General features: G+C 48.9%; 1 protein-coding gene across 2 annotated transcripts in view; it reads left to right on the top strand.

The window, feature by feature from the left end:
- Window positions 1–15376, top strand: part of Uqcc1 (ubiquinol-cytochrome c reductase complex assembly factor 1) — a 90183-nt gene extending 74807 nt beyond the window's left edge. For both annotated transcript variants that reach the window (XM_034495793.1, XM_034495795.2), the window contains exons 8-10: window positions 3683–3760; window positions 10952–11065; window positions 13733–15376. In XM_034495793.1, the coding sequence (XP_034351684.1) occupies window positions 3683–3760; window positions 10952–11065; window positions 13733–13867 (327 nt within the window). In that variant the 3' untranslated portion in view covers window positions 13868–15376. The remainder of the gene's footprint in view (window positions 1–3682; window positions 3761–10951; window positions 11066–13732) is intronic.
- Window positions 15377–15619: the final 243 nt, after the last annotated feature.

Raw genomic sequence — 15619 nt, 5'->3', positions numbered from 1 at the left:
CATAAGTAAGAGGAACACAAGTGGGTATTCAGAGGGTTGGGTGACATCAAATCCTCGTGTCCGAGCAGTGGGCTCCAACTCTGGCCTGTTCTGACTCTTTCACCAAAGCACATTAGATGAAGCAGTAGAAAGAAATATAGTCATATTTATTTGTGAATTACAGAAGCATGCAAAGTGTTCTTTCAGCAAATTATTATTATTATTATTATTATTATTATTATTATTATTATTATTATTATTGGCACAGGAGAAGACATGCCGTGAGTGTCACTTGCTTTTGTTTGTGGTGCTGGATCCAAGGCCTCACCTAACGCTGGGCAAGTTCTCAGCTCTGAGCTCTAGCCCCAGCCCTGAGTGGTAACCTTGTAAGAACTCCTTATCAGCATGCCTCTCTTAACCCCTGTCCTGGGCCAGGCGTTCGGGTGCCAAAATGATTCAGTGCTGCTTCCTGTGACCCAAACTTGGGTAGCCCACAGTCTGGTGGGAGAGACACTCCACCAACTCCAGCCATACTGTGTACCTAGGGGGAGAAACACACACAGGACTCTGAGAGCACAAAGCTACAGTGGTTCCTGTGGCCTGGCTTGAAGGCAGGTAGGAAAGGTCATGGCTCACACTCCGAGCTCCCACCGATCTCATATTTTCCAGCCACGAACTACACAATTCTCTCTTTACTTTTGAAAATTGTCCATGACTGTAAAGCACTGGAACTGGCTTTAGCTTTACTTTTGTATAAACAAGCAGGTCTTACTCAGAGCTCCGTGTACTGCCAGAGTTCGATGCTGTCCACCAAGACTTCCAGGGTATGTTGTTAACTTAACGGATGAGTGTGAACAAGCTCATAGGCTTTTGAGAACAGTTCTGGTGTGCAGGACATTTGAAAGACAAAACAGCCTCAGAGAGGTCGGCCTGCTCAAGACCACATCCAAAAGATATACCAGGGCTATGACTTGAACCTGGGTTTTCTGAGTCTACAACCAAATCCTTTTGCCTCTTCTGACCTCCAGAGATCAGTTTATGAACCCCGGTTAAAAATCACTTGGCCTTTGACTTGTTATATTATGATTTGAATGTAAAGTGACCTCCTATAGGCTCATGTGTTTGAACACTGGTTTCTACGTGATAAATGTTAGGAAGTTTGTGGGACCTTTAGGAGGTGGGGCTACTGGAGAAAGTGCATTGCAGGGCACTGGCTTTGAAGACTATAGTGGGTCCTCATCTCTGGTCCAAGCTTTCTGCTTAGCCATCTACCAAGATGTGAACAAGCAGCCTCACTCCCCCGCCTTATGCCTACAGCCACATCTTCCATTGTTCAATGGACTGTGGTCTTTCAGAAATGTGAGCCAAAATTAATCCTTGCTCCCTTAGGTGACTTCTTTATCCCAGAGATGAAAAAGTGACTGTTTGCTGGGCAGTGGTGGCGCACACCTTTAATCCCAGCACTTGGGAGGCAGAGGCAGGCGGATTTCTGAGTTCGAGGCCAGCCTGGTCTACAGAGTGAGTTCCAGGACAGCCAGGACTACACAGAGAAACCCTGTCACAAACAAACCAAAACAAAACAAAAAACAAAAAAAAAAAAAAAAAAAAAAAAAGTGACTGTTTCATGATCCAAAGTAAATTATCCTGGAAGTGCAGGGGCCTGTGGAATACAAGGAATGTTGACCTTGAATGGGTGATGAGCTCAGGGTCACCAGTATCAGGGCACATCATGGCCATTCCTCAGTCTCTCAGGCAGCCAGACATTGGTGACTATAGCATATTTACGTCTGGGTTCTGGTGGAGATTAGAGGAGACGATGGCCATATGGGTGTGGGAAGGATTGTTAAGTAGGACTTTTATCTCCACCCGAGCTTCTAAAGGATGTTTGGCAGTTTCTTGAACCTGTCAGGCTAAGTAACACTCTGTAGCCCATGTTGTATAGTGATGGGCTCTCTCCTGTATCCCAGAGAACAGTCCCTGACCCCAGTGGACTACCACCTGGTGTCCAAATTTTAGCCCTTGACATTTGGTGAAGTGCTGCAGACTGCAGGTGTGTCTGATGAGTTTAATCGGCACCTCATGAGTCTCGCAGGAATTATTTCTACAACAACCCCCTTCGTGGTAACAACAGCTCTTAGTGTCCCCTCCTCCTGCAGCCTCTGAGGCTCCTTGTTCCTCAGCACCTCACAGATGTCCCCTTGTCTTGTCTTTCACTGAAAGTTCTTCTGAGCAGCCCTTGAGACATTCACTACCAAGGGGAGGGGTCAGTGTTCCCGCCTATTCACCTGTCTGGTGGCCCCCAAATATTCTATCCCTCACCTCTGCACACCTTGTTCCTCTGTCTCAAGGGCTCTTCTCAGTCTCTCCCTGTCCTGTCAGACTTCTTTCCCCAAGTCCAGTTAAGGATGTTTTAAACTCTGTGTGTGTGTGTGTGTGTGTGTGTGTGTGTGTGTGTGTGTGTGTCTGTGTCTCTGTGTGTGTGTCTGTGTGTGTGTGTGTGTCTGTGTGTGTCTGTGTGTCTGTGACATGAAGGACAGTGTCTGCAGAGGTCAGAGGTGTCAGTATCCTTAGAACAGGAGTTACAGGTAGTTGTAAGGGCATTGGGATCTGAACCTGGGACTTAACATGTTCACTCTTGTCTGCAGGGCCTGCTCTGCAGCCCTTTTCTCAGGACCACTTAAATGTGTCTTTCTCAAATCTCCAACATGAGGCCGTTTGCACTGAAATTCATTTGTCCTTACACATTTGTAATTTGAGTCATTGGGTAGTGATGGCTTTGCTTCACCAAAAACTTTCAAGCCTGATGTGGCAGTGTACATGTTTAGTCCCAACACCTGGGAGGCAGAGGCAGGCAGATCTCTGTGAGTTCAATCCAGCCTCATGTACATAGTAAGTTCTGGGCAAGACAGTGTTACATAGAGAGACCCTGTCTAAAAATAAGATAAAATAAAATGTTAATTACTGGAGCTGAAGAGGTAACTCAGTGGTTAAGACCCAAATGGTGGCTACAACTGCTTGTGACTCTAGTTCCAGGGGATCTGATGCTGTGTTCTGCCCTACTTGGGCACTGCATACACACGGTGCATGTGCATACATACATACATGCATACACACATGCATAGTAAGGTCATTTAAATTACACGTATTTGTTCACATGTGTGTGCATGTGGAGGTCACAGAACAACTTATAGGTGTCACTTCTCTCCTTTCGTCCTGTGGGTCCTGGGGAGCAAACTGCAGTTGTCAGAATGGGTACCAAGCACCTTTGCCTGCCAAACCATCTCAATGGCCTTTTTGTTTGTTTTTGACACATGGGCTTAGGTAGCCCAGGCTGGTCTCAAACTCATTATGACCTTGAACTTCTGATCCTCTGACCCTTGGGTTCTAGGGACTCCGGGAGTGGGCTGCCACCCTGCAAGTAGTTCTTAATGCCCGCTCTCTTATGCTAGGCCATATGCTCTTGTAATCAGACAGGTTCACCAGCACTAACTCACAACCAGACATGCAGCTGAGGGTCCATTTATTAAAATCAATGTAGTTTTGAATCAAAATCTGAAAGAAGCAGCAGTTTAATTGTGGGGAATCCCAACAGCCAAGAGCATTGGAAATGGACCGGCTTAGACTGAGTTCCCTTCTTGTTAACAGCCTGTGACAGCTAAGTGACATCATGCTTTTCCTTACTTTCATACTTTTATTTTTGTAGGTGAATTCCTATATTCTAAAGAAGAACATGGCCCTCATGACAAACAATTTCTATGCAGCAATCTTGGGATACGATGAGGTAAGATCGTTGGCCAAGCCTTAGGCTGCACAGCCTCCTTAGCAAAGGCCCGCCAGCAGTCCTCCCTTCCCCTCCTCTTCCTTCCTTTATAAAGATTTTTTTTTTTAACTTATGTGTATGTGCCTGTGTGTGTCTGCCATGTGTGTGTGAGGGTCCGTGTCAGTGCCTGTGGAGGCCAGGACAGGGCAGGGATCCCCTGGAGCTGCAATTGTGTGTGTGTGTGTGTGTGTGTGTGTGTGTGTGTGTGTATGTGTTTGCACTAACGCATACGCATGCAGAGGCCAGAAGAGGCTACTGGCTACTGGATCTCCTGGAGCTGAAGTTTACGGGGAGTTAGTTATGAGTCACGGAGTGGCTTTCTTTAAGAACAGCAAGTGCTAGTAGCCACCAGGCCATCTCTCCAGCCTTCTCACTGAGTCTTTGAGAACATGTGAAGAAAGCTTTGGGGACCATATAAATGCTGGGGAAACGCGAATTCTAAAAATTGGTCAACATTCAGTTAGTTAGCATCGAGTGCCCGTTGGGTGCTGGATGGGGTGCAGAAGAGAATCAGGTACTGCCAGAGCCCCAGATCTTCCTAGAGAAAGCACGACACTCGTATATAAACAGTATGGTCTGCGAGACAAGAGGTGTATGTAGGTTTTCATTTTCACTTTAAAATAGCAAGTACTTAAGTAATATACTTAAGTATATGAACATTTTGCCTACATGTATAAGTGCTTCCTGAGTGCCTGATGCCTGTGGAGGTCAGAAGGGGCAGTGGATCCCCTGGAACTGGAGTTATGATGATTTTTGAGCCATCACGTAGAAGCTGGGAATTGAATCTAGTCCCTCTGCCAGAGCGACAAATGCTCTGAACCACTGAGCCATCCCCTCAGCCCCGCCCCCCAGATGCTTATTTTATTGATTTTTTTTTTTTCCAGACAGGGTTCTCTGTGTAGCCTTGGTTGTCCTGGAACTTGCTCTGTAGAGTGGGCTGGCCTTGAACTCAAAGATCTACCTTCCTCTGCTTCTGCCTCCCAGGTGCTGAGATTACTGGGTTGGTGGTGTGTACCAGCACGCTCAGCTCCATTCTACTCTTTTTTAAAGTTCACAAAATTATGTATGTTCCTGCTTGAAGCATAAAGACCCATTCTCTCTCCAGCCCCAAGGAGAAGTCAGTCATCATCTCCTCCGGATGTTATCTGTGCATACACAGGAGTTCCTCACCTTTATGCAAATGAGTTACACCTACACATTTTTTTTTTCAGAGTACTTACTTTATGCACACAGTTGTGTGTGTTGGCACTTACAATCTCAAACTCTATCCCATTAAATACCAATTCCCTACTTCTTCTTCCTCTTCCTCCTCCTCCTTCTCTTCCTCCCAGTCTCTGGAAACTACAGTTTTATTTTATGTTATGAATTTGACAAGGACCTCGTGTGAGTGGAGTCTCCATGTCTGCTCTTCTGTCACTGGTTTGCCTCACCTAGCAGGGGTCTTCAGGTTTATCAGTGTTGTGTCTGTGTTGTTTCTCCGCCCTCCAGCTTCATAACAGAAACTTTAAGTGTGTAGAAAAGTTAAGATGGTATAATGAGACCCTGTGTGCAGACTCATGACATTCATCATATCTTGTTCTTGATAAATGATGTGCTTTTAAATTCATTTTGGGGTTAACTCCCAACATAATGCGAGTACCACCCCTCCTGGGAAAGGGTCCCTAACCTTCCCCAGGCTCAGCTGGTTCCACCTGCCCTGGGTGCTTACAACACACACAAGCATTAATAGTCTGTCACCTGGTCTGGTGTGGCTTTTCTCTGGGAAGTGACAGTGCCAGTGTGTCTCTGTTGTCGGACACAGTGGTTGGTATGCAGTGAGGAGGGGAGAGACATTCAGAGCAGGGCCAGGTGAAGCTCTAGCTGGTACATTCTTGTCCAAAATTCACAAAGCCTTGGGTTTGATTCCCTGAACCTTGGTGGCACGTGCCTATAATCTCAGCTGGAATGTTCTATCACTGATTTATTTGTGTTAGGGATTGAACCCAGGACTTTATGCATGCTAGAAAAAGACGCCCTGCCAAATTAGCTATGTCTCTAGTCCATTGGAGGCCTTTTTTTCTTCTCCTTTTTCATTATTTGAGAATTTCATGCATGTATATAATGTGTTTTGATTAAAATCCACCTCCCATTCCCTCTCCTACAATTTCCTCTTGCTCCTGATATCATATCGTCAGATCACTCATCTCCCACCCAACCAACACCCACATCCCATCCCCCACCCCACTTTTCCAGTTGCATCAGCTCTGTCTCTTTGTTTTGTTTTCCCACTGAGTTTACTTGTTGCTGTCTGTGTGTGTATGGATTTAGTCCTGTCTGCTGGAGCATGGAGAGCCTCATGTTCTGCACCCTGGAGATGCTTTAAATCTCACCCCTAAGTCCCCAAAGAAGGCTCTGATCCAGTAGGTGCTTCAGCAAGCACCCAGGTGTCAAGAGCAGGAAAAGTCTGGAAACATGGTGATCGTCTGGGCTATGGTCTAGAAACTTCAGTATGAGGAACCCATCACCCACAGGTTCTAACTTAACTGGGGTAGGTGGGCAGCCATGCGGGTGTAGCAATCTTTCAGAACACTCTATAATCACAAGGTTCTAGACCTGCTCAAGACCAGTGCTACACACCACTATTTTGATTTTATTAAATAAAGGAAACTCCACATCCTCATCTTGTTGGTCCCATTAATTCTCGATAACCATGTGCCAGAGGCCCCAGTGGTGGACAGCACTGTTCTGCAACGAGAATTTCCCATGTGGCTCATGCTTCCCTCCTGTCTTCCTGATGCTTTACCGTGTCACAGGCCTTCTGTGACCTGTTGTGTTGTCTCTCATTGCCTGTCCTCCATGGGAGGGAGGCCTTTGGCCTCGCTGTCCTGCAGGTAGTGTTAAGCCTGATTAACACTCTTCTGGACCGTAGGGTCAGCTTATTACCTTGAAGGACTCTCTGTGTTTCATGCACTGTTTCCTCTTGACTTGTTCTGAAGCTCTCCACATACTCCCATTTCTTTAGTGATGGATTTATTTATTATATATCTGCCTGCATGTATATTGTGTGCATGCCTGGTGACAGTGGAGGCCGGGAGAGGGCATCAGATCCCCTGGAACTAGTGTTACCGATGGCTGTTGGACACCATGTGGGTGCTGGGAACCAAACCCAGGGTGGCAAATGTAGCCAGTGCTCTTAACCACTGAGTCATCTCTGCAGCCTCATTAATCTAGTTGTTTTGAGACATGCTGGTTGTCCTGGAGCTTGCTAGATAGACCAGGCTGGCTTCAAACTCACAGAGATCCTCCTGCTTCCACCTCCTGAGTGCTTGGGGATTATCATACCCAGCTAATCCTCCCTATTCTCTCTGTCTGTCTGTCTCTCTCTCTCTCTCTCTCTCTCTCTCTCTTTCTTTACTTTATTCTTTTCTTTCTTTCTTTCTTTCTTTTTTTTAAACCAGGGTTTCTCTGTGTATCTCTGGCCTCAAGCTCAGAGACCCAGCTGGCTCTGGCACCCAAGCACTGAGATTAAAGAAAGGCATGCACACTACACCCAGCTAAAAAAAATTTTTTTTCTTTTTTTGGTTTTTCGTGACAGGGTTTCTCTGTGTAGCCCTGGCTGTCCTGGAACTCACTCTGTAGACCAGGCTGGCCTCAAACTCAGAAATCCGCCTGCCTCTGCCTCCCAAGCATCCTCCCTGTTCTTAAAGGCCCTTTCTTCACACACTTTCCTAAGCTCTCTGGATCCCTGTGGTGTACTCTGCATTTCACTTTCCATCCATTCAACAGTTGGTTTGGTGTTTATCATGTGTGATAGATGAGGAATATGTTGGTGAATCAAAGATGACCGATCTTTTTCCCATTGAAGTTACTGAGACAGGTGGCCCACAAGTAACTACTAAGCAATCGGATAAGTCCCCAGTTACTAATAGAGTGCACTGATGGGTAATAACGGTGGAAGATACAGTGTGGCCAGGGGGAGCTCCCCAAGGACTCGTTCTCAAGGACAGGCTGAGGGTGAGGGGAAAGTGCAGCAGTGGGGCAAGTGACTTAGCATCTGCACACTGCCCAAGGCTTTGCTCTGTGCTGCGCTGTCTTCTGGATACCAAGCCTCCTGAGTACCGTGCTCTTAGCCTTATGCTAGCCACATAGGACAGTGCCATGGCTTCCTCCTCTCTGTTACTGTAGACCTAGACACCCTAATTTCCTAAAGAATGCCTTTTATGCCATGATGTAAGCAGTGGGCGCCCTGTTAGACTGTGGGACATTGGCCTGCACCTTAATGCTTGGCTCCCAAGTGTCTCTGTCTTCTGCTTCCTTACTCTCAGATCTGCACACCTGACGAGTCTCCCGCCTGTTCTCACTGAGTCACTAGCAGTCTGATGGAGAGAAGGCGGCAGCTGGGTTTGGTGCTGCCGTCTGCCATTCCCAGTACACTGGTACTGTGTGCCGGCACTGTGTGAAGGCTAGGCAGGTGCCATGCCTGACCGCAGCAGTACAGGGACAGTTCCTTCTCAGTTACCTCGCTAACCTCTGAGCCTCAATGCTTATCTGTCAAGAGGGGGTAATCATACCTGTGCTGTGTGGTGCAGGCAGTCATTAGACAGCAGCTGGCAAAGAAAGCTGGTAGTCTGGAGCAGGTTGCTAGCAGGGCCAACGCCTCCTAAGTCCCCCTTTCCCTCTAACAGCTCAGGACCCCGTGTATGGATTTGCTCTGTCCCGCCATCTCCCTCTGCTCCAGAGATCCCTGATTGCAACAAGCCTTGGCTCCCCGGCTTCTCTTTTTCTCGGCTCTGCTCGTTCTCCAAGCCCCTGTGACACGCCCACCCACTCCTTCCAACATCACATAAGTGGGTCCCAGCCAACAGGATCCTGCCTGTGCCCAGGGCACACCCCACACAGGCAGGCGGCCGTGTTCCCAGATAGCTCGCAGGGAGACGATGTGCCTGAGCTTGTCCTTGGCCATGTTGCCGTCGCTAGAAGTGGGTTTCTCCAGCTCAGCCCTCACAGTAGGATGGTCTTCAGCTGAGGAGCTGTGGGGGTTTTTTATCAGAAGGCATCTTGAACAGGTGAAATGTCTTCCCAGCTATCTGATAAACTCCGAATGCTGTAGGTTGAACCTTTTTGATAGCTGACCTGGAATCAGCTTCATACACCACAAGGCCCATGAAGCTGGACCACTGTATAACCTGGACTAAGTGCCCCAGTGTCTTTGAAGTCTTTATCACATAGAGACCTTTCATAGACATTGTCTCTTAATGCTTACAACTCCGTGGGTAGGAATGATCAGGCTTGGCTCACGCATGAGAAACTGAGGCTCCAGCAGGTAAGGGCTTTTCTAAGGCCACACCACCAACTGACTGAGCTGGCATTGAACTTAGGTAGTCTAGCCCCCAGATCCTGCTGCTGTCTCAGCTGCTAACTAAAGGGTCCTCTTATGTATTGTACCCAACATATTTCACTTTTTAAAATGGCTTTGCAGCCTGGCACACATCTGTCATTCTAGTACTTGGGAAGTATAGGCAATGGGTCAGGAGTTCAAGGCCTCCCTTGGCTACATAGAGAATTTGAGGACAGCCTTGGGTGACCGTGTTGCAAAAATCACAAAGCTGTGCTAGAAAGAGCTCACTCGGTAAGAAAGTTAACCACAGAACCAAGCTGGATCCCAGGGACCCTCATGGTGAAAGGAAAGAACCAGCCCTTGCTGGTTGTCCTCTGAACTCCATGTGCACCCTGTGGCGTATGCACACCCAGACTCACATGAGTGCAAAATCGGTAAATGGTAAGACCGGTTCCTTTTTTTGTGTGGTGGAACTGGGAATGGAATCCCGGGCTTTGAAGATCCTAAGCAAGCACTCTACTGAGCCACATCCCTGGGGCACATGACCTCATCCTTGTGATCTGAGTAAAGGTAGTACAAGTGTTTTCTTCTACAGCCCGCTCCCCTTCTGGGGTTAGAGGCAAGCACCACCACACCCACTTTAGAGCAAATGTTTTCATTGCTTTGAGTACCCAAGAAGCCTGAGCCTGGGGTTCAGCTGTTACCATCAAACCTGACTGTGGCAGAACCCAGACTCAGTCCAGTGTTCTGCAGGCACACTTCCGTTCCATGACCTACCTTGCACAATGGCAGAAAACACTTCTGGGCCTCTCCCTTCAATTGCCTTCATCCTCCCTGCACTCGAGATCTGAGCTAAAAAATGTCTGTAATTGGCCTCTATAAAATCTGGGCTTCCAAATAGACTTCCCAGAGCCAGGAGCGGCAATATCAGGCACACAGACAGGCTCTGAGCGTTGCCCAGTGTAGCCCCCATGGCAATCCTACTAAACAGCCTGTTCCTCTCCTCAAGGAGAGTCTGGGCCAGTCATGGCCACATGGGTAACAGTGAAGGCCAGGTACCCAGTTCCCTTTCCCAGAAAGCTACCTTGCAGATGTGTGACCTTGGACCAAGCAGGTATGAGCAGCCGCACCCATCCCCATGCCCAGCCAAACACAGACTTGCAACGCTGCCAGCTCGCACTTTGTTAACATCGGCAGAAATACGGTTGCTATGCTACCCTTACTGGGCTTTGCAGACATTCATTGTCTGGGCCAAGCACAGAATGGTAGGAGTGAATGGACCATACCTGGAAGGATCCGCCAAACACGAGTGCCAGCTCTGCATGACCTTAGCCGGTGCCATGACCCTCAGAGCCCCATGTTCTTCTGTATGAAAAGAAGGGTTGAAGGGCTGGAGATACGCTCAGTGGTTAAGAGCACCAGCTGCTCTGCCAGAGGACCTGGGCTTAATTCCTAGCACCCACATGCTGCTTCACAACTACCTGTAACTCCAGTTCCAGGGAATCTGACACATTCTTCTGGTCTCTGCACATTACATGGTACACATGCATGACTCAAACTAAAAATAAAATTTACTTTTAAACAAAGAAGCACCACCCAGGAGGCAGAGGCAGCTTTGTGAGTTCTAGCCTGGTCTACATAGTATGTTCCAGGCCAGCCGGAGCTAAACAGTGAAACCCTGTCTCAACAGTTCTCCCCGACCCTTGCCCACAAAGGTCTAGGCAGGTGTTTTCAGAAGCTTCCCCAGTGCCCTCTCACCCCTGAATCCATCCTTTGTTGAAATATCCAAGTTTTATATCGCGGCTCTGCAAAACACTTCCTGTGCTGTGTTCCAGGGGATCCTCTCAGACGACCATGGCCTGGCTGCTGCGCTCTGGAGGACCTTCTTCAACCAGAAATGTGAAGACCCTCGACAGCTTGAATTGCTGGTGGAGTATGTGAGGAAACAGGTCAGCATCATCTTTCTCCTTGGGCAAACATGGCGGCATCTGAGTCCTCCTGAGTGTGTGCTGTTAGCGTCTTGGTAGCTGATAGAGGCTGACGTACCTGGAGCTAGTCTCAGGGATTCTGACCCAGTGTCATAGGCAGCAAACATTGATGAAGTCAGAGCTCTTTGCTCCCTCCCTCTCCCCTTCCCTCCCTTCCCTCCTTCCCTTTCTCCCTTTCTTCCTCTTTCTTTAGACAAGGTTTCTCTCGTGTAGCCCAGGCTGGCCCTGGATTCCTGATCCTCCCTGCCTTCACCTGTGAGCCACCAGGCCTAGCTTAAGAATGGGTATCTTCAGGCTCATACAGAGTGACGCGCGCCTTCAATCCCAGCACTCGGGAGGCAGAAGCAGACAGATCTCTGAGTTCGAGGTCAGCCTGGTCTACATAGAGAGTTCCAGGACTCTCTTGTCTTTTCAAGACTGTTTCTGTCTTGGGGGTTGGGAGAAGAACCAACAAAGAATGAGCATGTCCATGTCCAGCTGTGACTAGGCCAATGATCCCAGGGATGGGGACAGAGGAAAGCAAGAGCCATGGTTGTTCATTCGCTGTTTCGTTACCGCTGACGCTGGGTGCTGTGCTAACTACTACACCCTCAGTCCTGAAAGCGGTGGCACGAGGCAGGGTGACACCCACCATGCCATTGTGTACTCAGGTAGATTTCTCTGCTTCTGACTTGTAGCAGAGCCAGGCTTCAGGCCACACCTAACAAACACATCTCTAGTCCTCCCCACTGGCTGCTCTTCACTGTCAGGGTCTCCGGGTCAGGCCCTTACTCCTGGCTTTTTAGGGCTCCTGCCTCTAAAGCTTCCAGGGCGCTCTTTGGGAAGGGCTGCTTGAGCACAGGTAATTCTGTGAATTACCTCCTGATCTCTTGCGCCAGATCCTGCTTGGGTAGGAAACTCATGCCTTCTGGATGAATGCATTTACTCATCCCGAGATGGAACGTGGAGGCTTTTCCGGGGTCTCCCAGTCGGTTCACCCTGCATGACTGACCTCAGACCCCAAGCTGGGTGAATCATTTAACCACCAGAGGCCACAGCTGCTGCAGACAGCTCACCAGATTGAGCTGTTTGTGAGTCACACCTTTGCTTCATGAACTTGGCCTCTGGGGCTAAAGGGGCATCATGCCACAGTAACTCTCGAGTTCACATCTATGGCCTTGCTAGCCTCCAATAACCAGGAAAGGGAAGGCCAGATCCCAGCTCTAGAGCAGACAGGGCTATAGGACCAGCTAGTTGTCTGGTGAAAGACTGACATGCTGAACCTGTTGATAGCCAGGCGGTAGGGAACTCCAGAAGACAAGACTGCCATTTGACTGTTCTTGAGATTTGCCAAAGCCAGGGAGAAGGCTCTGCGGCCGAGGAGCCTCACCCTCAGACAGGAGTCGACATTGGCAAAGTAAACACTGTTTTTTGAGAGACCCACCCAGTTTTCCCATCTGTCTTGGTGGGCTTGTGCCAAAGGCCATGACAAGGCATAGCTAGGACCTCTCCAGGGGCCCAAAAAGAAGAGTTTGCCATAGCTAATGTCTTTGTGAATAGTCTCATTTGAAACCATTAGAGGTGGGCAGTAGTGGGACCCTAAAAAAGCAAAGAGATTTTGGTGGGGACCCAGTTCTGTCGTGCCTTGAGGACCTGCTGTGTTAGTCCTCCCTCGAGGAGCCAGACAGGTCACAGGCAGCCCGGAAGTCAGTCAGTCAATCAGCAGTTATGTTGAAGCTAACAACCCAGGAGGTAGGCAAAATGGTGGCATCGGGGGTAGAAGCAGAGGAGCCAGAGAGAGGCTTGGGCTATGGTTCAGTTGACCTGCTTCCCTGGCAAAGCTGGGCCTCTGGGGTGAGAGGTTGGGCCTCAGTTTAAGAGACATCGTAAGATGCAACCAGGGCAGTGAGCTCTTTGAACAGGGTACAACCCAAGCCCTAAGATGAAGCGAAGCCCCAGACTCCTTCCTCTCCCGGCAAGGGAGCCTGTCTTATGGGGCAGGGCAAACTGGGCCCACTGGGCAGCATCAGGGCCACTAAAGGACAGTGGAGACAGACACTAGAAAACCAGTTGGCATGCTGGTCTTTCGCATACACCTTGCTGTGTCTCTCCACAGTGCCCATGAGATACACATTTCCAGCTGGTCTCGGTGCAGTGCCACCAGCGGAGGGCAGGGAGTACAATCATATGCTCTAACTTCTGGCCTACAAGAACTTTGTGATGAGGGTGGGGCAGTGGTTAATGTCCCTCGTCTGGAGTGGGTGGAGTGGGGATTGTGACAGCGGGATTCACTAGGCCAGTGGTTCTCACCTTCCTAATGCTGTGACTCCTTAATGCCATAGTCCCTCATGTGGTGAGCCCCAACCATGAAGTTACTTCATTGCTACTTCATAACTGTAATTTTGCTACTGTTAAGAATCATAATGTCACTATCTGATATGTGACCCAAAGGGATCGTGACCCAGAGATAGAGAACCGCAGCCCTGGGTAATTATTTTTCCAGGTCTTCTTTATGTAGTAACTGTGGATCTAGACAGTCAGATAACCACCCCACCCCCACCCTGTCCCTCTCCACTCCTTGGAGAGGCTGTATCTTTGCACCCTCAAGTGAGCACCTATTCTCTGTTCCCGTGCCCTTTCCACTTGCAGATGCAATACCTGGACTCCATGAACGGTGAGGATCTGCTGCTGACAGGGGAAGTGAGATGGCGCCCTCTGGTGGAGAAGAATCCACAAAGCATCTTGAAGCCCCATGCTCCTACTTACAATGATGAGGGTCTTTGACAGACTGGTCCCTCCGGACAGCTGGCTGGCTGACTTTGAGGAACCTCCATGGGAGAAGTGCCTGTTTGCCCCAGGACCCTGAAGAAGGTGGCCTGAACTGACTTGAACAGCACCTGTTGAACACTTGGCTCATTCGTGTTGAGTTTCTTCTTCCTGAGCCCAGGAGTCTGATCTGGTGGGGGTACTGCTGGGAGCTCCTCTTGCTCTTCTGACACCTTCCCTCCCTCAAGAGAAGCCCCAAGCACACTTCCCAAGTCCCTTCAGCAGCACACGTTACTGAGAGCTTTTTCCAAAGGCTGAGGGAAAGGATGGGTAGGTTAGAAAGGGGGTGCCTTCACCCAGGGCCCCCTGTGCCTGGAGCAGTTTATAATGTTACTAAGTCAAGGCGGGTAACCTTATACTGTCCCCATCTGTGAGCCATGGGTTGAAGTAGCCATTAAAAAGAGAGACTTATTTCTGCCAATGGTTTTTCTTTGTTCCAAGGTCTTTTAGAAACATAGGTAAAGCCTGGTATAGTGGTGCATGTCTTTAACCCGAGTATTTGGGAGGCAGAGGCAGGTGACTCTCTGAGTTCTAGGCCAGCCTGATCTACAGAGAGAATTTCAGGACAGCCAGAGTTACACAGAGAAACCCTGTCTGGAAAAAAACAAGAGAAAAGGAAAGAAGTGTAGGTGAGACTGATTCTCCAAGCCCAGGACCTAACTCTGGCTCACCTAGAGGCAGCAAGAGGAGGAGGGGTGCTCAGGGGCTCTCTGCTGCTATTCTGGTCTCCAGGTCACAGAGAGGAGTCACTGTCTGGGCAAGGCACAGGCTGCCAGGCATGGTCTCTGGAATCCAGGAGGTCTCTGAGGACCAGGGGGCTTGTCACATCCTAAGTCATTTAGAAAGAACAAAAGTCCCTTTGTCACCCACAGTGAATTGGGGGAGGAACACACTCTCTTTTCTCACTTGGCCTCCCTTTACATGAGATAGTGTGGCAAAGAGAACGTTCTTCCTGGTATGTTGGTACCATCCCAAGCCGCAGCCCAGTGTCCACCCCCTCCCCAACTTCTAAAGTATGTGTTATGATGGGAGCCTGCTCTGGGCAGTTGAGGGGGCCTGTTCTCTCTTCCCTGAGAGTTTGGGTCATCTCTTGGAAGGTTTTCTGAAATTGAGGAAAGGGGGTGGGGACCGTCTCGCCCCTCCCTTCCCCCACCCAGCTTCCTTCATTGAATTTGCTATAAAATGAGTCATATGAAGAAACCCTATACTGTGAGGTATGCGCCACTTCTGTGAAAACATTACAAATCAAGCCGCCTTCTCAGTTTATTTAAGATGCTTTTGTTGCAAGCGGGGCTCTGGAGTGAGGCGTCCTCTGCGGGTATGAGATAATAGCACCTTGTAACTCATTACATCTGGGCACTATTTACATAAACCAGAGGCGAGCCAGGCAGGGATTTGCTGATTAATTTATTTTTAATGGACTGAAGTATGCCATGCACCAAAATAAACTTTACTGTGTGTACCTAACTGCTCCTGGAATGGATGGAAAAATTAATGGAACAGATTTTGGCTCCTAACTCTGCACATTAATTCATATATAAAAGTTATTTGAGCGTTAACCCATTTGCTGCCCAGGGCAGCTCCCTAGCCACGGACCCCAGCCCTCGGCACCAGCTCAGCTACTGGGCTTGCTTTCCTGTCCTGGAACCTCAAATTTGCGAGCAGCTTTTAAGGTCATTTTCGACCGTCCCGGTACCCTTGCCCCCCTTT

The sequence above is a fragment of the Arvicanthis niloticus genome, chromosome 2 (assembly GCF_011762505.2).
Source record: "Arvicanthis niloticus isolate mArvNil1 chromosome 2, mArvNil1.pat.X, whole genome shotgun sequence".
Taxonomy (NCBI): Eukaryota; Metazoa; Chordata; class Mammalia; order Rodentia; family Muridae; genus Arvicanthis; species Arvicanthis niloticus.
This window is presented reverse-complemented; position numbering and strand designations above follow the sequence as displayed.